The sequence below is a fragment of the Thermobia domestica genome, chromosome 9 (genome assembly GCF_964235325.1).
Source record: "Thermobia domestica chromosome 9, izTheDome1.hap1.1, whole genome shotgun sequence".
Classification (NCBI taxonomy): domain Eukaryota; kingdom Metazoa; phylum Arthropoda; class Insecta; order Zygentoma; family Lepismatidae; genus Thermobia; species Thermobia domestica.
This window is the reverse complement of record NC_137462.1, coordinates 30,306,453-30,332,582: the sequence shown is the minus strand read 5'-3', so window position 1 is coordinate 30,332,582 and position 26,130 is coordinate 30,306,453. Positions and strand designations below refer to the sequence as shown.

Genomic DNA, 26,130 nt, shown 5'->3' with positions numbered 1-26,130 from the left:
TGTGAGTGGATAATAAGCTTGCCTTTTCTTCATTTCTCAAGCCTGACGTTTCTAATTTGAATACATCTAAATAAATTTATGGCTGTCGACAGAGCGCATAAATATTTTCTCCAGACCAACAGTGGCCTCGATTATTGCTGAAGTTAGCTGTCACCACTGAATAGGAAAGAAACAATAAATATTTGTTTTTTTTTTTTTTTTTATGTCAGGGAAAAAGAATTATTAACTTAACATCAATAATGGGAGCAAGATATAAATGCTCAAGATTGGAGCACATCTGTTGAGATTACGTAAGACTATACGGAAAATCTTAAAGAGGGAAACAATCTGTGACGAGTGTGAAACAATCCATAATCATGATTGTGTGATTTCTGATGAAGCAGATTTGTAGAAGTGTTTTTGTAAGTTTGAATATTTTTCTGATTTCATATCTATTTAGGACACGTTTTATATATTATTTTGGTTAATGATGTAGAGTTAGAGATGTATTAACGCATTAAATAAATGTCCGATCTAATTTTAATAATGCAAGGTTATTGGAGGCCGGCGTTTTATTTTTGAGTATGGAAAAATATTTCACGTAACAGTAAGTACTCCTGCTGTTGGTATATTCAAATAATTGAAGAAGAAGCCTGGAGAGTTAATTTGCATGATTTTATGTATTAAAAAAGTATTATATAAGATTATATTCTAAACTTCGGGACATTTCCTGAGGAAAAAAAGCAATATACATTAAATACTAAGTGCAAGGCTTTTATTGTCAATGTGGATATGTAAGATTCAGAAAACCAAATTCTTATATTTTAATTAGATTTATTAGCCAGATGTATATTTCAAAATACATCCTTGCACTTAAATAACCATAATTTAAAATTTTCTGAAATACCGTACTGTCACTAGCGAATCTAGAACTAAATCTCCGCAAGACACAATTTACCGCATTATATGAGTAGGACAAAAGGTTCCCCTGATAAAATAGTCTCAAAGTATTACACCAAGTGAAAGGAATGGTCTTACTGATAATAATCGGGTTCGCAGATGAGAGTCTAGAAATTAAATTTACGGAGAGAAATCGGCAAAAATGCCTTTAAGCAGAACATTCATAGGAACCATACCTAAACGAGCTCTGCGTTGGTTCTAACCCCCTTCGCTCATTGTCGCTCGCTCCGCCATGTTTTACGTATGGGGTAAGTGACACTGGAAATTTTATATTTGCAAGATTGGGGAAGAAACTAAAAGATGCCTAAATTACTTGTTTTGCTCAAAGTACGCTCTTCCCGAAAAATCTACTACGAAAGTTAAATGTATATAAAAAAAAAAAAATGTAGTTTCGGCAATCCCACCGGGTCAAATCTATGTATTAGGTAAGTGAACCAAACCAAACCCAACCTAATCTATTCTAACATAAATTAACCTAACTTAACCTATTCATAAGTAATTGCTGTCATATTGAAAAACTAACAGGGCTTAATGGAATTAATGCCAAAAAAAATGTACTCGTTCATGATTGGTGAGTCCCTAACATAAAGTAACATGACTTACCCTACCCTCTGAAGAATTGCTCACCTACTATTCTTCTTCTACTAACCTAATATAACGATTTCTAACCTATGTGGCTCCCATCTTCGTAACTTACGCTAAATAATCAAATAATAGTAGGTGAAAAATGTATGCTTGAATTGGATATTCTTATCGCACTCACCATTGCCAGAAATTATATCTAGTAACTTTCTTGAGAGCATAATGGCTCTCACTCCTGGTGCAAGGAGATTCTAGTTCGATTCGAGATCATATAAATTTGTGATCGACAATATCGCGTCCTTGGGGGGGTATTATTTAGTTTCTCCGTATCATTTGGTTGTGACTGGACTCTTGCTCACTTGGTAGTGATTACAGTTGGAAATACAGTGTGGACGTATGGCATGAAAAATACAGTGCATAAAACACAAACCAACTTGTGCTAGGCCACTAAAGAACACGAATGCTATCTCACCGAGTCAGAGCAAGAGCGCATCAGTACAAGCATTTTACAAAATGACTATTATACTTAAATAAGATACCAGACCAGAGACAACATATTTTAAATTCACGGAAGCTATTTACAATAAATATCAATGCATTAAAACATCTTTGATGTATGGGTCTCAGGTTCGATCTTAGCTCGCGCCAAGTGGTCTGTGTAGTGTACAACGCGTCAAGTGGTTTTGTAGTGTACAAACACCATATGCGTGGGATTCTCCCATTTCCCCCTGTTTTCTTTGTTCTACCATTATGATCATCAATGTCTCTCTTAGCTTCGGAGCATAAACGTGGGACGTTACATTTTAAAATGCATTAAATTATTATAACAAAAAGAAACTGCACAAGATAGTTAATCATCTTTCACGTTACTCTTTATTGACTTCAACTCTCAAATATCGCCAACATGAGTATTATTGTGCCTGTGTCTATTACATACTTTAAGCTGCCACTGATAAATTATTTCCTTTCTTGCGGCAACACACTACAGATGGATCTTCCTCTTCTCTTTGCGTCTATGCGTCTAAGCTCTTCTCTTTGTCTCATTATGTTAACTCCCATAGGAGATCACATTATACAGGGATCGAAAAATTTTCTTCTGACCGAGTCAGTTCTGAAAACCAGGCGCCACAGTAATACATATCCCAGTTGATACATAGGCCTGCGTGTTTTGGCCTTAAATTATGGTTATTGAAGTAAAAAGTACAAGTTTACCTCAAAGATAACAGCAATTATAAACAATATAAGTAGAGTTTTACAAACTAGCAATGTGTGTTTTATGTCCATGAACATATTTTCTAGTTTGAGCAGTGAAACACCAATTATCCACTGTTCTGGGTGGATCAGAATGCTCAAATGATGTTCCATTCATGTTAACGTTCAAGAAATTGTAAACGTTGAACTTTATAACGAATGTATCAAAATTTGTTTTTAATCAATCCAAAGACATAAACCGCGATGGGTCAGTGGTAGAGCGTTCACCTCTGGTACATGTGGTCTTTGGTTCTATCCCAGTTCGCGCCAAGTGAACTTTGTGATGGACAAACACCGTCTGCATGGGTTTTCTCGGGGTTCTGCCACGTTATTCCATCATTTCTTTGGATTCTCATCATCACCGTTTTCTTTAGCCTAGCCGGCATATGCGTAGGACGTAACACTTAAAGATTGCATTTCATTTTTTTTTTCCAAGCAAATAAAAATCAGAACTACTGCAGGTAAAAATTAAGAATATTAACGTCAAATAAAGCTCAGGCGTCAGACTCGTATTTTCAGTGATCATGGCAACCTAGCGCCCGGGATTTTTGTTTGTTTGTTTGTTTGTTTAAGCATAAGAACCAAATGTTGACCAAAGGAACTTTGTCTTATAAGTATTGTTTGTGCCGGGGGAATTCTGTATGTATTCCGACACCAGCAGAGTCTCACATTTCTATATGTTATTTTGTTAATAACTAAAGAATGATATGCAAGTTTAAGTACACTTTCGGAAGTCGGAGTGTTATGGTCTTTAAAAAAAATGATTCAAGTTGGTACATTCATATTAAGCTGTATGGTTAAACATACACGCTTTGGGGGCCGGGAAACCAGGTTTGATTCGCAGTAAGAGCCTCTGCGGTTTGGATTCCATGTGAAAATGAAGGTCCATGTCCCATATATAAAGGTAGGTGTAATCTTACATTAAATTGCAAACAACGGAAGCTGCTGACAAAACCCTGCATTATTATAGGACGGTATGCACTTTCACTGCTGCCTGTGCTAGTTGTATTGATTCAACCAACAAAGAAACGTTGCCCTGTAATACGCAAACATATTTTTATCGCTATAAAGTACCGTTTGATACTATTATCTTAACAAGTAAATGACCAGTTTGAAATGTACGACGCGGCGAGAAGTGATCACATCTGTTGTGTGGAATTCGCTTAACCGAAAGGATAATGTTGCAGTGTGTCGGTTATTAAACCAAATTAAAGAAGAGTAATAAGTTTCACTTTAATATGGTTTAGGTAAATAGTTTTTTAACGCTTGAAGCAAAAATAAGCTGTGTGGAGATACTAACAAATTATCAGGCTTCTTAGATAACAGTTTTCTGAGAATGATCTAAACGAATTCACTGGTAGTATTTTATTCTGTACAATTTCAGGTGGCTTCTTGAAATGCATTTTATAAAATGTAATTGCGGAAACATGGTTTGAGTGATTGTAAAATTAAGTTTTTTTGTATATATATATATATATATATATATATATATGTGTGTGTGTGTGTGTGTACGTACGTACGTACGTGTACGTTATCCCGCCAGGAATCGAATTCGGAAGGACTACGTGCACCAAAGGCGAACGCGCTAGCCATTAGACCAGCGAGGACAATATTTTGGAAATGGTGAGCTCAAAATTTAGTTTAGTCAATATAAAATAGGCTTTCACTCAATTGGGATGGAGTTCAAGTTCTTTAATTAATAGATGGAGAAATCAGTTTAGAAAAGAGAAATAAAGCAAATCGGGTCCAATATATCAACTGCTAATCTTTGTCTGGCCTATCCTGTTTCTTCTAGTAACCAACGCCCGCTTACCGAAACAACATCAAAGTCATCTTTCATTTGGATGTCTTGTATGTTTGTTTCAGGAAAAATTAGGATAGGAATGCATAGTATGTTTGAGGTAAACGTATCATAATCAGTACGCTAAAACTTAGGTATTAAATTACGTATTTAGTATGTAGATGTAATTCAAGAAAATTAAAACAGTTCAATCCAAGCTAATGTTGGCTACGTAGGCAACCGATAAATTTTGCCAATTTCTATCAATATATTCAAGGAACCTTGGCTTTATAAAACAACAAGCATTCAGGCAAGCATAAATATACAATTTGATTTCGTTTCGTATATTTAGGCGTAACACCCTTATGTAATACCGAGGTTATCAAGAAGACTTTCGCTTAAGGTGACATGCGAACCGCCACTTGGTTTATACTTGAAAGAAGGGTTGTGGTTCGACCGAGAATTGAACATGGGACACCTTGATTAAAAGGTGAAAAGGAGATAAAACTAATGTAGATGGTTTTTGATACGTGTAAACATCACTATGAAGTTTACCCGACTTAAAGTTTTTTTTTTTAGTTTAAACTTTTTTTTTTAACCTAGCTGGTTTAAACCAGCCAATCCCTGTCAGTAAATGAGTGAAGCCTCGAGGTAGAACGTTAGGTTTACGTTTCTAAGATAAATGGACATTAAAGATTTTGACTGCCTGTATACCTAGGTAGAATGACTAATAGATAAGTGTTAACTGAACCTTTGGTATACCGGTACATCGATGTTTTTATTTAATTGCCGGAATTTTCAGTGGGACCCATTGAAGGTCCAGGCAATTAAGTAAATATATTGACAAATACCAAATTTGAAGTTAATACTTGTGATTCTGCATCACTGTAGTTCCTTCAATAAGTATAAGTATATATATATATATATATTGTGGCTAATCAATAAGTATATATATACTATCTGAACCTGCGCTCTCTACACAGCACATCATTCGCATATGAGCATAAATATCCTTCTCATTCCTCACATCTGTACATGTCCCTTTACAGACACAAGTGAAAAAGTCTTGATTTAAAAACAATCGGCAAGGCGTATCAAAAGGGGACCTCAATATTTCGCACCGTTTGCAAGATTTGAGCCTACTTCCGGTTGGAGTTTCTAATTCATGCATGACCAGTGTTTTCTTTCTTCTTGCATGCAGTATGTAATAAGCAAATACATTACATACGCAATTAATTATAATCGCAGTTATATATGGTGTTCATTGGGCAAATCACCCCAAAAATAAAGATCCATCTTACTGGTTAAACTGGAGAAATGGTTATCGTTCCTTTTTCATTATTATTTAGCCATGAAATAAAGCCTGAGACATATGCAACCCCTATATACAACAGCGTGGTGTTGGAATGTATAACGCGTAGGATATGGTGCTTTAGTTTTTTTTTAATTTCAACGCTTCCATGCGTACCCTAAAAAATGTAATAAAGAAATACCGGCCATGTTTTTAAAATATTCAATTAGAACTGGACAATCTACGCAAAATTTTCAATCGATCAGTGGAAACGTCATCTTTCTAGAGCCTGTAGTTTCCGAGATCTCATTGTCGAAAGGATTGACCACAAACATATAAATTTCCACAACATATAGTTTAAAAGAACTCGGAAGATGGAAGCACAATTCATGTGCATTGATTTTAGAGAAGGCTTATTAAAATACAAAGGCTTTGAACAACAATTTTATATCATAAACTTTATGAAAAAGATCTAGTTAACTGATTTATTTAAAGTACTCGTACTTCAAATGTTTGTCTCTGTTAAACGTGAAATCACACATAACCGTAAATGAAAGATTTGAAAGCCATAGTTATAAGTTGGAGCTCGGGCGCTTTTAATTGCTATTGTAGCATTTTAATAGATAGATGATTATATAATAGTGTAGAATTTCAAAAATAGAAGTCTTAAAATAGGTAATATTTTGTAAGTGTTTCTCAATTCATTCATTTTAAACTTATGAAAAATATATCATAAGCATAGTTTGGATTCATTGCAACATACATGTAGTTATCATTGATAATATGATAGTATAAATCTTAATATTATCTGTTACAATACCTTGTTCTTTCGCGACAATAAATAATTCTTATGTATAAGCTGTTTCTAAGTTATCTTCTTGTTCCTAAATTCTTGAGGAAAGAAGGGGCCGCGATGGCTCAGTGCTAGAGAGTTCACCTCTGGTGTATGAGGTCCATGGTTTGATCCCAGCTCGCACTAAGGACTTTGTGGTGGAAAAACATTGTGCGCGTAGGTTTTCTCGGGGTTCTCCCCTTTCCTCCTACTTTATTCATTCCACCAATTCATTCGTTTCTAATCATCAGCGTTTCCTTTACCCTAGCCGGTATATATCATGAGACATGAAACTTAAAAGATTTCATTTCTTGAGGAAAGAAATTACTTACACCACATTTGCTTGTGACTATACATATCCAGCAGTTAGCAACTGGCAGTTAATTCTATTAAAAGAATATTTCTTTATAGAGAACAGTAAAATATTGTGAAATAAACGTAAGTGAATCAGCAAGAACTGGGCCATTTCATAATGAAAGAATCTGTACATTAATTAAGATTCCCAGAACTTATTAACAATAAATGTGGCAACTTTTTCTGTAGTAGTCTACAGTTAATAATTTTTTTTTTTCCTAAACGGTTTATAGATTTACTTAATTTTTAATCTGATACATGTGAGAAGCTTAGAAACAATAATCAAAAAAAAAAAAAAAAAAAAAAAAAAAAAAAATCAGAACGTTATAAGAAAGGTCGCATGAGAACCTAAAAATACTTTTCCTATGTTATCTCTGACGTCGAGTGGGTCATGAACCTTTAATATGAAGTTGAGCCATAACGCTGCAAGTGGAGAAACTTGCATCAGGCAGTATTGGCAAGATTCCAAAAATTAAAAGTATATAGGGAACTCGAGGGAATATCTCTTTAGTATTTTATTCGTTGTGAGCTTAACAGAATTATCTCTTGTGTGTTTTTTCTCTTTCGGAAGTAACAAACAAATAACCATGGTAAGTGTCTCTGTATTAGTTTTTAATAACAAAATTTTAGGTCACCAGAAGGGTGTGACTAACTTTTTTCATTTTTTTTTCATGGCATCGACATAACTGAGTAATCTAGAAACAAATATTATCCTATTACCACCTTTACGAAAACTGATTGATTGCTAGAGAAAATATTTTCCTTATATAGTCGTTGCTTACAGAAAAATTGTTTTATATCAGTTTCTAATTTCAGTAAAAAATGAAAAGACAAATGATGCATGTTCATGCATTCTTACATTATAACTTCAGGAATTTTTACTCTGTTGGTGTATTCTCCCGTAAGGTATTTTATTTCATTCGATATACGTAAGAAATGTGAAAATTAAGAAATAATAGGAAATATTTGTTTCAGTTGTCATTAAGGTGATATGTCACAATATGAAGCCAGTTGTAATTAATCAGCTATTGCAATTACTGTTATGTAAATGATACTGTGGCACTGTTTGGATGAAACTGCCTGCAGTTTTGATTTTATAATAAATTCATTAAATGGTGTTGATTAATTTCATTGTAAATACATTCTTCATTGGCCAGAAATGTATTTTTACGTAGTAGTAGTTTCCTGCGATTTTACATTTTTTGTTTCATAAATCGACTAATATTTAAATGAAACTTACAGAAACTCAAAACGACAATAGTATCATTATCCTCGCTTTTTTTTTTTTTTTTTTTTTTTTTTTAATGAAAGTGCAATACGTTATTACCATATATAATGTACACAGTATGGAAGAGTTATACTTTGTTTAAAGAATAGTTAATGCAAACAGACATTCTTATTAAATCTTAGTTCTTAATTACGTAATTGTTTAGGTAAAAAGAAAAATGCGGTGCTTTTTTTTAAAAAAAAACAGTTTATGAAGAGGTTTCTTTTTTCAGTTTTAGAACCCTTGCACCAAAAGTGTAAAATGTGTTCATAAATGATTTCATCTTTATGTGAGTGAATTGCCAGGTGAACAAGGCCACAAATTAAGCAGCTGAAACTATACAGGAAAGCTTACAGAGGCAATAAACGAAGTAAATAAGTGTTTCACTTATTTCCATATAAACATTTTTCAAATTATTTTAGTAAAACAAATAAATAACACTGAAATTTTAGAATGTTAAAAAAAATAAAGTTAAGTCTTTTACATGTACGTCATTCTGGTAAATTTGGTTATTTATAATAAACAGTGGACATTTTCTATATTAGATTCTTCAAATTTATATATATATATATATATATATATATTTTCAATCAATATTATGAGATGTTGTTTTGGTACTTCCAGCAATTGCAAACAAAATCAGTTTGGATTTTTTTTTTTCGTATCCTTCTTGTCCTCTACCCCGCTCGTCACTCATAAAGGTTTTATTCCGCTCCTTTTCAGTACCGAGGCTATACGGAACATGGACATGCAGTTTAAGGTAGAATCCGAAGCACCGTAACGTTCGTTCAAATATTAGTTTATCGACTGGGAATCGAACCTGGAATCCCGTGAATCAAAGATGCGCAAACTAGCCACGAAACCAGTGGGGAATGCTCCATTTTTTAAAAAAAACTCCAAGAGCATTGCCAGAACGAACTTAAAAAGAATTATTTTTCGGCCTATGTTTAGCAGAAGGGGTCTATATCTTTTCTCTAAAAAATGTTACAATTTTGGTAATTTCTGTTCACATTCGGTTAGTTCAGGGTAGGTTAGGTTAGTTTAAATTAGGTTAGGCTAGTTTCGTTTATGTTATATTCGTGTAGGGGTCCCGCATAATTTTCCAAAAAATGATAGAATTACGCTAATATTAGGTTACTTTAGGTTTGTTGAGGTTAGCTTAAATTAGTTTGTGTTAGGCTAGGCTAGATTTGGTTACGTTATGTTACGTCTAAGTACTTGCATCATTCATTTCTCCTGTAAATTTTGTGTTTTTACGTGCTTCTGGACCCCTTGTACTAAACATACTCCTATTTTTCTTATTAACTTCTACATGCTTTATACCAATTGTTCCATTTACTTTATTATTATACTCATTAAACATTTCTTGTAATATATATATCCATTTATAATTTCCTTGAGTACTAAATTTTTCTCACATGTGTTGTTTAAGAGTTCTGTTAAAACGTTCTACGATATGTTGTTTTACGAAGACTCATGCTCAAAATTGAAAAATTCGCAAAATATAATCTCTCTGTGATTTACGGTTCCCGAGATATGGCTCCTTAAATCTCCCGAAATCGGAACTTTCTTTTGGTCAATATCTCGGGAACGGTAAGAGTGACGCGAAAAATTCCATCACTTCTTTTAGATAGTTTTTGATACTTTATCAAATGGAGAGCTCAAAATTGAAAAAAAAAAAAAAAAAAAAAAAAAAAAAAAAAAAAAAAAGCGAATAACAGACACAACACACACATACATACAGAGACAGATATACAAAATTCAGTAACGAACTTATTAAGTTCGTTGTTCACCTCTGGTGCATGGGGTCCCGGGTTCAAACCCTGCTCCCGCCAAGTGAACTTTGTAGTGGACAAACACCGTGTGCGTGGGTTTTCTCGGGGTTCTCCAGTTTCCTCCCACTTTCTTCATTCCACCATTTGATTCATCTCATCATCACCGTCTCCTTTAGCCTAACCGGCATAACCGTGGGACGTAAAACTCAAAAATTTCATTTTTTTAAGTTCGTTGAAAAGTATAATCTACTGATTTAGCTGAGAGTGTCTTGAGCCGTAGTTTATAATTAATTTCGTAATTAGATTTCGTTATAAGTATTTTTGTTGGAGAGCACAAAACTACGTGCTATCTTTACAATGTAGTTTATTTTAGTGATTGTTTGTTTACGTTATATTTCAGTTGATAGAAGCTGTTCGATCTGTTTACGTGAGGCCAGTGGCCATGACCTCTGTAGACGAAGTCAAAGCAATATGGAAGGTGGCAGACGCAGTGTGCTTTGATGTTGATTCCACAATTATTCAAGATGAAGGGGTTGACGAACTTGCCAAGTTTTGTGGAAAGGGTGAAGAAGTCAGCAGATTGTAAGTATTGTGTATCTCAAACTTAAAAAAAACTTTAGAAATTTCACACAGTAACCGAGTATCATATTGAAAGCGAATAGGTAACATACTATGAAACTGGTGGGATTACTGTGTTAATAGTGAGCTTGGCCAGTGTTGTTTCCAAGTATTTTCAGTCTGTTACTCAGAACAGGTGTTAAGGAGAAAACAGTTCCACGTAATCAGTAAATCCACGTCTCATATAGCCTTACTGCTGAACGGGACGTTAAAATCAACTCAACCACTACTATTGCAAGTTTGCCTTTACTTATATACAAATTGTGTTAGTTGTATAGTAAATAGTGTAAAAATGATGAAATAAAATTCCTTGTTTTATGTCCCTCGTTATACTTTTTAAGCTAAAAGAGACAGATGATTAGTGAAATGGAATTATTACGAAAGATTTGATGGAATGCGAATGTGTGAGGAAACGGAAAAACTTTGAGAAAACTGACGAACATAATGATCTCCACCTCAAACTCGCGTGACCAGGTTTGGAACCAGGAACTTCTCGCTTCAGATGGTCCTTCTACAACGGATCACCCATAGCCTCGTGAATATGCATAAGCAAATTCATTACCTGTATATTTCTAACAAATCGAGTTCATCAAGGTACTATTCTCCAAATCAGATTGATTTTTTCCTTAGGAAAAAAAATATATATAGCGCGCTACTCTTAGTTCGTACGACAAACAGTGTTGTTTTTACAAGTAAAATAAATAGTTTGTAAGTAATGTATAGCTCTCGCCCTCGGTATAAGAGATTGTTTCAATTCCTACTAAGAGTACTCCAACATGAAACGAGATCTACGTCCCATTTAACCTTCATGCTGAAAAGGGATGATAATATTCAAACAAATAATATTTCTACACAAACACACACACATTTTATTTATATATATATCTCTTGTATTAACGGTTGTTTTGTTTTTGTTGTAGAACTAGAGAGGCCATGAAAGGAAATATGGACTTCCGTCAAGCCCTGGCAGTTCGACTAAACATCATCAAGCCACGACTCGATCAAATTAGGGCTTTTATTCAGAGTCATCCACCACGGCTAACACCGGGGATTAGGTAAGATTCCTAGAATGTTATGAGTGAGTGTGTTGGTGCTCGTAAATAGAAGGGGGGGAGGGGTTAATGGAACTGTAGGCTGCACAAAATAATTTCTTCCAAGCAGGGTTCATTGAATATCGGTTACGCTTTTTTAGAAGTATCAATAGATTGTCACTTAATAGATTTTAGTAAAAGTTTTGCTGTCTTCTCAGAATAGTGCAAAAATAAAAGCGATAATAGTTTGGGTCAGTTTTAGTATATGTCAAACAAGTACAGTGAAATAAGCAACACGAAATACCACTCAGTAAACCAAGAAAGGTTTTTCAGGTAGTCATTTACTTGCCGGATTTATCTCGTTAAACTTATAACACCATAATTTCTTTGAAGGTATATTTTTTTATTGGGGGCGACGGGGAACATATCGAGAAAACAAATTATTTTCCTAAAAAGTATTTTCTAATTACTAAATAATTACATAGGGAAATCATCAGGGGTGTAATAGGGCATATACGGGAGTATACGGCGTATACGCATCTAAACTTTTTATAGTCCAGCGTATACTCACCTTAAATTTTGAAAGAATGAACGTATATAGGGGTGTGTATACGCCAAGTAGTCTTGCGTATGCGATATACTTTTGAAAACGATCTAGCATATACCTACCAAAAATTCTAGCATTACAACACTGGAAATCATAATATTATTATTTGATTTTCGCAACATTTTGAAAATGTGGAGAATTTGAACTTCCTTTTTGCGAGCAAAGCTCCTATTTACTTGTCTTTAGGCGTTCATTTATCCGGATACTCCTCCGAGATGCCTCAACCGTTTTTAACCAAATTTTGACAAATTCTTTAAACGGTTGCGGCATGCTGACATTTCGGAGCTTTATCCGGATAAACGGTTGAGGCATCTCGGAGGAGTATCCGGATAAACGAACGCCTAAGACAAGCAACTAGTTTTTAGGGAAATATGCCTTGTTTTTAGGGAAATATGCCTTGAATATCCCATTTCCCTAAAACTATTTACTTCGCAAAAAAAGTAAATAGTTTTAGGGAAATATGCCTTGTTTTTAGGGAAATATGCCTTGAATATCGCATTTTTTGGTTATTTATTCCTCAATGCTAAGATGAAAATCCGGAGCATGCTGATTCAAGAGCGCGCGCTGAGTGTCGTAAGGGATCGCATGTTTCGATCGGACATAACATTGAGGAATAAAGTCACCGAAAAAATGGGATGCTCATAGACTTAATCTTCGAAAAGAATTTGGCGCGCAAATTCTCATTGTAAACAAATGAAAAAATAGAATTTTCAGCATTACAAATAGGGCGAAGCCCTTTTCGTTTTGTTTTGCGAACACAATTTTTCCAAAGCCAGTATACTTTTCGCTGATACGCCAAATTTAACTATTTGCGTGTCGTGTTCGTTCACGAAAATAATTGGTCCATTAAAAAAAAAAATACTATGAATAATCAATAAACGTCCATCACTTCGCTCTAAGTTTGCAGTTAATGCATACTTAGTTTAAATTTTAATCAAGAGTCGTAAGTTGGTGTAATGGACGGAGGAACGTTTGTTTGTGAGTTATCATAAATAAAGTTTGAGTTCTTTCGTCCTTCAGACTATGAACGCTGGGACCTGGTATTAACATGGTCTCCGAACAACCACGATTGATTCTTGAATTCGGTGCAGATGGCAGTTACACAGATCATCATGCTAAATCAACTGTCAACAATGTATGTCGTTCCCCACCACATTATCTCGCCTCCAAAATTGTTGAATTACGAGAGACATAAATAAAGATAATTTGCTTAAGCAATTAGTCAGATGACACACTGACTTAGTGATGGATCATTCACCTCATAAATTGGACCTTTGGTTGAACCACGTGAACTTTTATGAACAAAAATCTTTTATTTATTTATTATTTCTTTTCTTGTTTTAAGTTTTTCGCAGGAATGTTACGTTTCTGAAACATTAACCTGAAGGGCACGGCAGTGAAATTTTAAACATAAGCTCTTACTTCATCGTATTTTATAATCCTTAATTAAAAAATATAAAGTTCTCTAGAAAGTGTCATTCTTCTTAATGGCTTTAGTATATATTAATCGTCACATACAGTCATGATGATGTAGTGGTAAATCTCCTAATCAGCTGTCAGTTGACCTCGGACCCCACACATAGTGTCACTTTACGTAGCAAGGATGTTCAGATAATGTTCGCTTGTTGCTATGTATTTATGTAGATATATGTAAAAATAAAAAATAAAAAAAGATCATTGGAAAGCAATCAATATATATATATAAAAGAATTATTGGAAGGCAGTCAAAAGATAATCTGTGTATTTTTCTTGACGTTAAAGAAAAAAGTAATGAGGAAATACGTGTACGTATTATATGACAGGAAAACTACTTCAGAAGCGTAAGAAGTATATGACATAAGTATTCAGCTTATCTAGATTGTTCAATTTGCTTTTCTCATGTTAAGTGTACTTATCGCTTATAACTACTTCCCTACTTGTGTAATCTGCCGATATACTGTTTACTTAAAGGAAATAAAAATATCACATTTGTATTATCATTCTTTTGTGTTGCTGTTCCAGTTCATAGCTTTTTTGAATTGGAACGCAATTAATAAATTTTGGTCTTTTACTTATACTAGAGAGCGCTGGCAGAGAGAAACGCACTTCTTGTTCGTAATTAAAGGCCCCAATCTAACATTCGTTCGATAGGGGTAACCTAGAATATTGTGTATGGCTCTAAAACGAGCTACCTAAATTTATTACGGACCCTCCCGGCTGGTGCATTTGTTATCGCGTTTGCCTTTTTTACACGTGGTGCCACACTCGATTCCCGGTCAGAGAGTACAAAAAGTTTAATTCTACGATCATCCGTCTCCTTTAGCCTAAGGGGCATAACCGTTGGACGTTAAAAAGGGTAGTTTAAGATTTATTTCGGGTGTGTTCAGTTCCTATTCTTGTGTACAAGTTCTAGCCAGGTGAATTAGGGGTAAAAGCGAATCTGAAAAGATGGGGGGGGGGGGACGATAGGTAGCGGCATGACGCCACTCCGTTCCCCCTGCCTATCTTTGCCCATTATAATTTTTCGGAACTTGGGGGACGCCGTACATACTTTTTCGAGATGGGGGGATGGCTCCCCCTCACTTTTACCCCTGAGGTGAATCCTTTAAACAAACACCAGCTATAGGGTACAGGTGTGTGGACAACTTGGAAGTTACGAAGCTGGAATGAAGAGGTAGATTGAAGATTAAGATTCCACCGTTGAATTAGAATCTTCGGTATTTTTGGTAATTAGAAAACTGCTTTAGGATAAGATACCATATTCTGATTTAGAAAACAAAGGATAGCGGTTATATAGGGCAATGTGCTGACTGCACATCATTCATCTGAAAGAGCATCTGAATGGTTAGTCTTTTATGAGCAACAGCACTACATAACTATTTATAGTTTACGATATTTACCATAATCAAATTGACTTGATAAATTGAAGAAATAACAGAGTTTTAACACATCAGTTTCTCTATAAGTCCGAGTCTAATATACAAAGGGAATAAAATGCAGAACTGTACTAGTATTCGAGGGCAGGTCTCCGGTTTATCGTGCCAATGCGTTAACTACTACATTACTCAGTCTGTTCTCTTAACAGCCATACATTTTTCCATCGTTGATGTTGATGCTCGAGTTTTGGTACAGCACATGTGATTCTAAGTGTCTGAACACCGATATTAAGGATTCGACACGGTAAATCGGGGACCCGGGTTCGAATCTCGGTGTAGTCATACAGTTTTTCCTCTCATTGTCTATCATGATAATAAAATAACGTATAAATGTATTGTGTAAATGTATTGTAGCTTCCTTCGTCTCTTGGGGAACGCACATTTCATATTATTTTAATTCTAAAATTATAAATTTAGTGGCGGTATGCCTTTCGAAGTTATGACCACACAAATCGATTTAAGAAAGATGATAAATGGTTTAGCACGTCAACTCTCGACTCGTTATTCTTGTTTTCAGATTTAGAACATAAGTTACTTTTATATTAAATTGGAAGTTAGCGTATTGTAGTGAATAAATTGATTAAATTAGACATTTTTTTCTTTCTTCAGGGATTTGGTTGAAGCTTTGCAACAGAGGAGTGTACCAATTTATCTCATCTCAGGAGGATTTCGGGGATTGATAGGTCCAATTGCCTTGGAGCTGAATATTCCTCTGCAAAATATATTTGCAAATAGACTAAAGTTCTATTTTAATGGTAAGTGTACACGATCATCCGTAATATGTTTTCAAATAATTTAGTTTGGGATAATTGCATGTGTGATACTGGTCTGTTTCTGGATCAGTACTTTTGTAACGGTCAGCTGAAGTATTTTTAGATGTAAGATGTTATCTCCTTATCCCCTGCACCCTAAAAAAAGAAATCTCGAATAAATTTAAATTAATGATAATTAAGAACTATTAATTGTTTTCATGCTCACCTGGTAGCCAATAAAATGGCTAAAAATTTCTCCTGAAATAAGTACACGCAGTTAAAATAAACTAACTTTAGTGTAGTAATGAAAGGATTTTTTTTCACACACACACACACACACCAGATCCTCTATAGGTGCGAATTCTGTAACACACAAAGAGTGAAAAAGTGACTGGCTGGACCGGAACTCGAATCCGGGACCTCCTCATACCGTGCCAATGCGTTAGCCATTACGCCACCCAGAACAGCCACTCACTCTTGAGGTCGGTGCTCTCGTCTCGAACCACGTGGGTTGTACAGTCAGAGACAACATTAAGTATAGGTTGGAGCTATCGTTTCTTATACCTCCAATCTATACTTAATATTGTTTCTGATTGTACCAGAGACCCCTGCTGTGTGACAGGGGTCCTGAGACCCCTTGGACAATCTTGTGTCCATATACCGAGCACCTTATGACGATTGTGATTTCATATATGCTAATCAAATCAAAATAATAGGTACTTGTAATGTGATTACTTTAAACACAAACATACTAAAGAAACTAATAAAGAATCGGTAATACAGCCCATATCCCCGTCCTCAAGAACAAAAGTATGGGACTAACCTTAGGAAGAATGGTAGCATAGTGGTTAATGCGTCGGTACGCTAAGCGCGAGATCCAGTTTCGATTCTCAACCCAGTTGCACATATTTTCATTGTTTGAAATTCATTGTGATTCCACGTATATTAAAAATTAGGCACTGGAAAGAATAACAGATTTTGCCTGCATTTTTTAAAAATAGAGATAACTTAGCTTTCAGACCCCGAACAAACTATCGACGAAGTGTCGGGAGGTCTATGAAGGGAACACAGAAGGGAGGAGAGCTATCTTGTGTGACTGTCAGCTATATTTTATGACAACCATTTGATTTGTTAAAAATTAAAATTTCAACTAACTTAATTGCTTTATTTATTATATTTATTATTTTTAATAATATATAAAAAGCTTATGCTTATTAAATAATTTTATCGCTGTGTCTTTAACAGAGTTAGAAAAATAATACTGCATGAGTTGTGAAAAAAGATAAAATTATTTCGTATTTTGTGTTTCATTTGTCTTAAATCGAAATTCTTGTATATTATAGGTGATTATGCGGGATTTGATGAAACAGAGCCAACCTCAATGAGTGGAGGAAAGGGAGAGGTGATCCGTCTTCTAAAGGAGAAATATGGATATTCTAATGTCGTCTTAATCGGAGATGGAGCCACGGATTTGGAATCCTGTCCACCAGCCGATGCATTTATAGGTTGGTATTTTGTTATATGTACAGGGCGAACACAAAAACAGTTCCTGATTTGAAAAGGGTCTTAACTTTAATATGGTCAAACTTTTGCAGTAGTTTGGTGGTATTGATAGAAATTACAGACACGTAATGTAGGCGCAATCTTTTACGCGGGAATTATTGAAACTATAATCCAGCTCCAGCCAAATCTTGTGAAGCATAATGGATGTAATGGAGTGTTTTAGCTGCATTATTACGTTCCTGAATGTCACTGAAGGTTCTGGGTAGTGTAAGTGCATAGATCGAGTCTACCAGATCTTCAGGAACGCATTAGTGCAGCTATAAACTCCATTACATAAGTTGTGCTTCACAAGATTTGGCTGGGATTGAATTATCGTCTCAATGGTTCCCGCGTAGCAGATGGCGCCCACATCGCGTGTTTGTAATTCCAATTATAACACCATGAAAAACTTTTTTTTTTTTTTTTTTTTTTTTTGAGTTTATATAACTACTGCGATGTTATTAAAGTTATACCCTTTTCAAATCAGGAACTGTTTTTGTGCTCACCCTGTATATTATATACATAAAAATGTATGCATCTAACAATAACTGTTTATTCAATACGAGTTAACTTTGATTTACTTTTTAATACTTCTTGATTTGAAAGTACCAAACAGTTTCCGCTGGGCCTCTTGTCTTCCTCGGTAGCTTTGAAATTTCTGTTGCAAGACTTGCTTTACAACCTCTGACCGAATAATACAATTTTGCACTATCAAAGGTATTGCACAATTGAAGACTGTTAGTTTCCTACTAAAGACCATTTGGCATTTTCAGGTTAAAACTACAAGAATATAAATCATAGCTAAATATTGAATACAGCGATTTATTTTATTAAATAAGTAATCCTTTAAATGAATGCAGTTAATAAATAAGGAGAATCAAGCAAGAAATTATTTCTTGTAGTATTTTCAGTGATATATTTCAGAGTTCGGCATTGTATTGTCTTAGTTTTATTGACCATCATTGAGTGTAAGTTACAATCGTTCAGTAATATTTCATTTGTATTAGTTGCCAATTTAGAAAGCAGTCGATTTTGTCTTCAGATTACAAATTTGCAAACCACCAAAATAGATTTCCTGAGTTACAATATAACGTGTTAGCGTGATGAAATATTATCAAATTAGTTCCAATTAATTTAATCTTTCGTAATTCAAGTTAATTTCCAAAGTTAGCATCAGTTGAGTTTCTACACTTAAATATGTGAACCTTTTAAAGAGATACCAGTAAAGTATGGATCACTATTATCCATCTGAACAGTGTCACTAATTCACTGCACGTTGTGATGGACGAAATATAAGGAGGCCGTAATGTTTTCACGATATTTCTCACAAGAAGTACTTAGCGTAATAGAGTGAGAGTTGCCAGTATTTACCATTGAGCAAAATTGTTTTACAGGGTTAAAAAATTTGTCACAGTATTTTGAGAATAAATTCCTAACATCAAAATAAGAAAATAAAGTTCGTATGAATCTATGGTCGGAAGTGCATAGTTTTGTAGTTATACGGTGCCGAAAACGTGAAAAAATGAACTTTAAAGCTCCATAGTTCCACTATTAAAGGACCGATCGTAGTCAGGTCAAGACATCACTGAGGAACTAGTATGTGAACTATCCACATATCCATCACTCTCCACCTATTTCCCTAAAAAGTGGTGTGCAAGTACTGGAGCATTCTTAAACAAGGATATTTGAATAGTTCACGTACTCTTCCTCAGTGATATATTGACCCGACTACGATAGATTTCATATTAGTGGAGCTGTGAACTTATATAAAGTTCACGTTTTCGGCATCCTATAACTCCGAAACTATCCATCTTTAAGGTTGGTTTAAAGGGACAAGTTTTGCCGATAGATGGCACTATAGTCTTCGTATCTCTCCCATGTATTTTTTTTTACCTTTCAGGACACTTCACTATTTCTCTTACAAATTTCAACCTACAGACTTCAAATTTTTAGAAAAGGAACTTCATAATCTGTCGAAAGCAATAATCCGTGCCGGTTTTTTATTTAGAATTTTCTTCATTGTTGAAATGGCTTGATTGTTGAAAAAGATATCCAAACTTTTAACAATGGAACTGTTTCAACAATAAAAAACATTCTAAATAAAAAAATCGGCACGGATTGTTCCCTTTGATAGGTTATGGAGTTCCTTCTCTAAAAAAGTGAAGTCTCTAGGTTGAAATTTGTAAGAGAAATTGTAAATTTTCGTGAATGGTAAAAAAATACATGGGAGAGATACGAAGACTGTAGTGACATCTATCGGCAAAACTTCTCTCTTTACACTAACCTTAAGCATAGGTCCGTATGAACTTTTTCTTTTTTTTCTTATTTTGATGTGAGGAATCTGTTCGCAAAATATTGTGACACTTTTTTTTGTAACACCCTGTATATTCACCTGTAATTTTTCGATTTCTGTGGTAGAGCTCCTTGGCTAAGCGGTTAGCGTACGCGCCTTTGGCATGGGAGACCCGGGTTCGATTTCCGGCGGGAGCTCATATGGTTCGGATTCCACGTTAATCAGTAGATCCACGTCTCATAGAGCCTCGCTGCTGAAAGGGACGCTAAACTAAAATCAACTCAACTCAACTCGATTTCTATGGTGATAAAGAAATCTTCACGAAGTAACATGAGTTTCCTCCAATTAATCTATCCTTTTTAACGTTGTTCTTATGTATTATTATCGTTAATAGAGTAAGAATTGGAATAATAATTTAACATCATCCAGAAGTTTATGCTGAACATTTCTTCTAAATGTATGGTATGAAAATTTCTTCTTATGTTGGATGTGTAGTTTAATAATAGAAACATCTCTTTCTACAGGTTTTGGTGGTAATGTTGTAAGACCAGAAGTAAAGTCAAAGGCCAAGTGGTATGTAACGGACTTCCAAGAGCTAGTTGATTCCCTATGATACATTAAAATTAGTTCAGTGCATATACTGATTATGCAGTATTTGTTTTAATCTACTCTTCCCAGGCCGTGTATGGTAACTTCAACAGGTAGAGAGTAACAAACAAGTTACCAGAAGACTACTTTCTCTTTCTTAGGAGTTTTACCTTTTTGATGTCAATTTAACGTAAAAGAGTTTTATTAATGTCTTGCCATAGATAAATATAAAACTGGTCATAGAAAGGAATCCCATTTCTGAGATTACCTACTATGCTGTGTGTTATGGTCTTCCATAATGCTGTGTCCTTTCGCTGCATATGTCATGCTACAGGTTATCAAACACACATTTTCTTTTGCTTGTAAGAGGGAGACGTGAATTCAGAAACTAACAATAAATGTCCAAATCACCCAAAATATGCTGCTTTTAACGAACGCAAAATAATATTTGTAAATTCCTGGTAGATTTCTAAATAACATCTTTTCACAAAATGCGAGAATACCTTAGTTACTTCATTTTTCTTTCTTTCTTTATATGTGCTAATTATCAGGAACAAGTATTAACATAGAGTTTGAAACAATATCTAAGTTTGTAAGCTGTTAGTGACACTACTGTTACGAACTGTTTGATTTTCGTTGATTTTGAGCATTTTTTAATTATTTTTTCGTTCCGTTTTATATATGTGCACATGCATTTTCCTGACATGAGTAACATTTTTCCTCTCTTTTTTATTTTCTTTTTTCCTCTCGAATTTTGCGCGCCCCTTACTGCGGCGCCCGAGGCCGTTGCGTCACTCCCCCCGCACGGCACAGCACTGAGTGCATGAAAATTACATTTCTCAAAAGAGAGCTATATGTACAGGTTTTCAGTTAATTTCGAGGGGAAAATAATTGAAGTTGTGTATAGTGAAGAAGAGTATGCCTTACCTTAGAAAAGTTAGTTTCTGAATTGAACTTTTTTTTTTCTTTTTAAATCTAATTAATGATAGCGTATAATCCATAATTTTTTGTGTGTTTGCATGCATTGAAAGAATAATAAATATTTTGAAGATGACACCATATTGCAGCAAAGGACTTTAAAAAAAAAAGATACCTGCTAATTTTCTCTAGCTATTTTGTGATTATGAGAATCAATATGTGATCGTATGGTGATATTATTACTCACTACTTAGGAAAAAAAATGTAATTAAACCAGGGCATTAGTTAAATGAAATAAGTATTTCATATAGTCTGATTCTTAAGTGTTCTCTGCTTTTGTTATCGTTCCATGTGTCTTATCAATGAACTTATGATGATTGATACAATTATAATTGTTCAAATTCTATTAACACGATTTCGTGGATTAAGTTTTTGGAAATATGTCAGCAGTTTTGTGATACTAGACGCTGTGGTGCTTAAAACAGGGTTCTAATATAAGATTTTTATTTTCATGATATGGATCGTTGTTTTTGTTCCTAATAGAATAAATGTTGTTTATAATTTGTTGAATATCGTATATATACGAGGGATGATTAAAAAGTAAAGTTACAAAGCCTGCAGTGAAACATATATATTATACCATACAACCAATACAGTCAACGGATAGTACATACATTAGGTTATTTTTCGACATAGACTCCATATGGGTTGGGGTATTTGCGGTATCGCATCGTGGGATGAGTTTAGAGATTTCCTCCTGGTCCTTGCGTGTTCAGCAATGTTGTCACGGAGTGTTTCACCTCCTCGTCTGAAGCGACGGCCTCCGAGGTGCTCCTTCAAGTGTGGGAATACGTGAAAATCGTTTAGAGCGAGTTCTGGACTGTAGGGAAGGTGGTCGATGATGTCCCAGCGAAACTGCTTCAACAGCGTTGTAACGTTTCTCTATCAGCTGCAAACTTTTCGATACCATTCTGCGACATGATAATGACACATTACAGTCTCTCCGTAAACCTGTACTAGCTATCAGTCAATTGAAGCCGTGGTTACATGTTTCGCCCACAGAAATCTTATAGCTGAGCGACTTCTTCGCGAGACTAGTTTTCCAAACGAGTCGCCATTTGTGTTTGTACCTACAACTAGCGCCGTTAGTGGCAGTTGGATGAAACTCTGCACAGTTGCCAACTCCATATATTCAAATTCCCGCACATTCCTCATTTCTCTATAACAGACGAAACTCCAGAAATATCGGCCTTGTAACGTTAGTTTCTGATCCTCCCTCGTACGTAAATTTTCATATTCTAAATCTTTGTTGCAAACCTCACCTCTGTGAGTAGAAAAAACCTTTAAAAGTGAGTGCTACAAGATTATACATTATGTGATAATGTGTGAAAATAAACAAGTACTTATTTTTGGTTTACAACGTGCCAAAATTACGTGATATTGTGGTCGAAATCTGTTGTATTTCATTTTTTCACTTTTATTATCATTAAATTAATTTCACATATTTTTAAGTTACACGCGCGGAACTTGTTGCAACCACAGAGTTAGACTGTCATACCTCAGAATAGGTTTTAAATTATCAATTGAATCAGTGAATAGAACAAAAAGAACATTCCAGAAATAAAGGATAACATTCCACGATAACAATTTCTCCATAACTAAGTATCCAATCCCATTACGTTTGGGAAATGAAAGGTCTTAACATACGCAACAAATCTCCCATACAGATATTTTTACGTAAGCAATGGTATTTCCGGTCAGCAGTTTTACTTTTCGTTTTTAAAAGTAACGTGTTAGGGAATGTTCTCTTTTTTCTACTCACTGATTTAATTTTTAGGTGTAATAATTGTATTTTTTGTGTATTTAAGAAAGGTGTTCTCTGGGCGATAATTAGTAGTATACATATTGAAATAATACTACAGTGCCCAAAAATAGAAAAGGTAACGAGGTTTCTTTAGGTACGTTTCTTTCTACTTCTTCTTCTTCTTCTTACCTGTAAAATAGACAGGTTACTGTTAAAAGAGATAGGACAGTCTTATTCTTGGGGTGCGATATATTTTCATTCTGTTTACAAATACATTCCACACCTAATTGGTATTTCATTGTAATGTATAAAAAGCGTAATCAGCAAAGAAATGTAGATGGGTTTGAAGCTAGAAATGAAGCAAATAAAGAAATGAAAGATATTTTTGAGGTGCCAAATGTTTCAGGTGTGATATTTAATAAGGTTGAAAGTTCCTATCGAACTTACAGGTGTAATCGTAAACTACAGCTCAACTTTGTAAACGCATTTTATTTTAAGGAAAAGGTATAAAAAAGAAATATTTTGCAAAATAGAATTGAGATAACGTGATACGATTATGAACATAGCGGAAATGTCAAGTTGTAAAATTCAAGTAGGTGAAAGATCTATAGCTCATGTAGTCTGTTTATTACCATTTAAGGTAGTGCAAATACTATTTTTAAAAGGGGGAAGAGTAGCATTTAATGTAGGTCATGCGATTTGAATAAGAAAATTTGTGTATTTTGGGAATAAATATTTAAAAAAATGGTCTCAGGAATTACAAATGACAAGTACTGTATGCTATTTGAAAGACTTTAATGTTATCAAAAATAATTGAATCAAAATTAGCACCTTGACTGCCACAATATCTGTTGACCGTTATCACCTGTTCGCCACTGGCAATAGTTCGCCAGTAACATTTTGTTTTCGCCTTTGTTCTAGGCGTACAAATGTATGATTTCCTCTGTGTGTTGTTTTTGCATATACGCGGAGTGGACATTCAGTTTTGACCTCTACGCCATATGTATGTAATTGCATACATACCTATAAGACAAACTCGACAAAAGTGCAATATATTGTTTGTGTATGAAATTCTATACACATGGCAGTCTACATATTAAGCTTTAAAGTACGAAAAAAAAAAAAAAAAAAAAAATATGCGAAATTCAAGTTTAGAAAGAGCTGTAGTTAATGTGATACTTAGTAAAATAAAAAAAAATATTAAAATAAAAGGTATTTTTATAAGCTTGCCATATGAAATGTACGGAAGAATTATTTTTTCGGGTGGAATAATTTTTCATTGTAAAGAGAATTAGCTTTTATTTTACATAGTGTGTGTATTGTTAGGAAAATACTGGAAGTGAAATGAGTTTTGTTGTCGAGTTATACCGAAAAGGATCCAGAAACAGTGTATTGTTTTTAAACATGATACAATGACCTTTAGAATGATGTAGTTCAAATAGTGGAGGTTGGATGGTCTTCTGTTTGTGTGCTTTCGAAAAGCAGATAGTACATGAAGCAGGAATTGAAATTGTAAGGCAGACTGGCTATAAAATCAGTGCTAAGTGCCGAAATGAAAATATTGAATAAAAAGCCAAAATTTTTACTTCAAAGCTGGTGGCACATAGACCCATGCACATTGTTTTGAGGATTATTTGAACTACCTCCACAGTGAGTACTAGATAGCCCGATTTTAACTGAGCAGTGTTAGGCGCATAGCCCACATTTTGACTTTAAACCGAACTTTTCCATTTTTTGGCGCTTAACACGGATTTTATTTTCAGTCTACAATTAAGTTCCTTTACCCCCCCCCCCCAAAAAAAAAAAAAAGTATCTAAAGTCGAAATTGTTGCAAAAACATTCAATTTTTTGTCATTTTTCTTTTCTTTTCTTTAAAAAATCAAGTCTGCAAAATCTATCATTAATAAAGTTTTCTTGAAAAAATTTTTAAAAAGTAAGAAAGTCTGTGAAACATATTTCTGGAACTTATTCTGTATATACTAATGCAACTTTGGTTTAATATTGTTACTGCGGCCTAATAACTACAATTTCTATCATCTTTAATGACCTTTGGTAGTTTATTGTGAATTACGTAATAGCAATAACGACAATAACTATATAATTTGTTATTGCTAAAATAATATTTCCAACTCTAGATAATTAACTATAGCAGTCCCAGTGGAAGAAATACATATATTTCGTCGATTAATTACATTTCCATAATCATTCTTTTTAATTGCGTTTCATAATGTGTTGAACAATCATATCCATTTTTATATGCATTGAAAAAAATATATTTTTCATTTATTTTTCTTCTTTTTTATACTTAATGTCTAGAGTATTAATTTATTAATTGTATTGTGTTGATTGTTTATTGAAGCTTGAGTATTGTTTTAGCGTTGTGTTATGTAGTTAGTGCCAACAAAAAATGACAGGTTGTGTATTTACAATATTTTATTATTATTTGTTTTTAAAATAAAACATTGTCTGTTGTCCATTAAAAGTCACAAATATTTATTAAATAAAACAATAAAATGCGATTCTTGCAATTATAAATTAATGTCTTTGTACTATTTCAAAACCCTCTTCCTCAAAAGTACTTAACAAAGTCCGCAAATAGCACATTTCTTACCTAATAACTTGAAACTTGGAACTTACCACTGTGCTGAAGGGTTTTTTTCAGATTGGAGACAGTTTCGATAGCCTACTACTGTCATTTTTTATTTAAGAATAAGTGCAAAGTGCTGGTTTTGTGCTCTCTTGCATTTTCTTCAGTAAAATGTTCACCTCTAGCGAATTTTCTCTCATATTGCACCTGTTTTTGACATCTATTAAAACTTGAAGCAGTGTGAATTATAATTCAGCGCAGTGGTATCAGTTTTCCATTTACCTCAAACTTACCTCACAAGTCTCCAAAATAAAAAATTGTCAATACTAATCATGTGATATTTTTTGTGTATGCTGGATCATTATCAAAGAATTGAGTTGATTTTGAGTTTAACGTCCCTTTCA

The 26,130-nt window shown here is 34.3% G+C and overlaps 1 protein-coding gene across 2 annotated transcripts; it reads left to right on the top strand.

The window, feature by feature from the left end:
• Positions 1–250: 250 nt before the first annotated feature.
• aay (phosphoserine phosphatase) lies at positions 251–25,674 on the top strand. Of its 2 annotated transcripts, none has more exons than XM_081770830.1 (6): positions 251–401; positions 10,472–10,653; positions 11,610–11,744; positions 15,852–15,997; positions 17,338–17,499; positions 20,354–25,674. In XM_081770830.1, exons 1-6 carry the CDS (start codon positions 375–377, stop codon positions 20,440–20,442), a joined length of 741 nt encoding a protein of 246 aa, XP_081626956.1. In that variant the 5' UTR covers positions 251–374; the 3' UTR covers positions 20,443–25,674. The 2 variants fall into 2 exon arrangements, with proteins under 2 accessions (XP_081626956.1, XP_081626958.1); XM_081770832.1 differs by lacking the exon at positions 251–401 and adding an exon at positions 7,470–7,619.
• The last annotated feature ends 456 nt before the right edge of the window (positions 25,675–26,130 follow it).

Bases quoted from the DNA above. Each gene is read 5' to 3' on its own strand.
- aay (XM_081770830.1), top strand. From the start codon at position 375: ATGAAGCAGATTTGTAGAAGTGTTTTT. The intron at 10,654-11,609 runs GTAAGTATTGTG...TTTTTGTTGTAG, and splicing joins GGTGAAGAAGTCAGCAGATT to AACTAGAGAGGCCATGAAAG. The intron at 15,998-17,337 runs GTAAGTGTACAC...TGTATATTATAG, and splicing joins ACTAAAGTTCTATTTTAATG to GTGATTATGCGGGATTTGAT.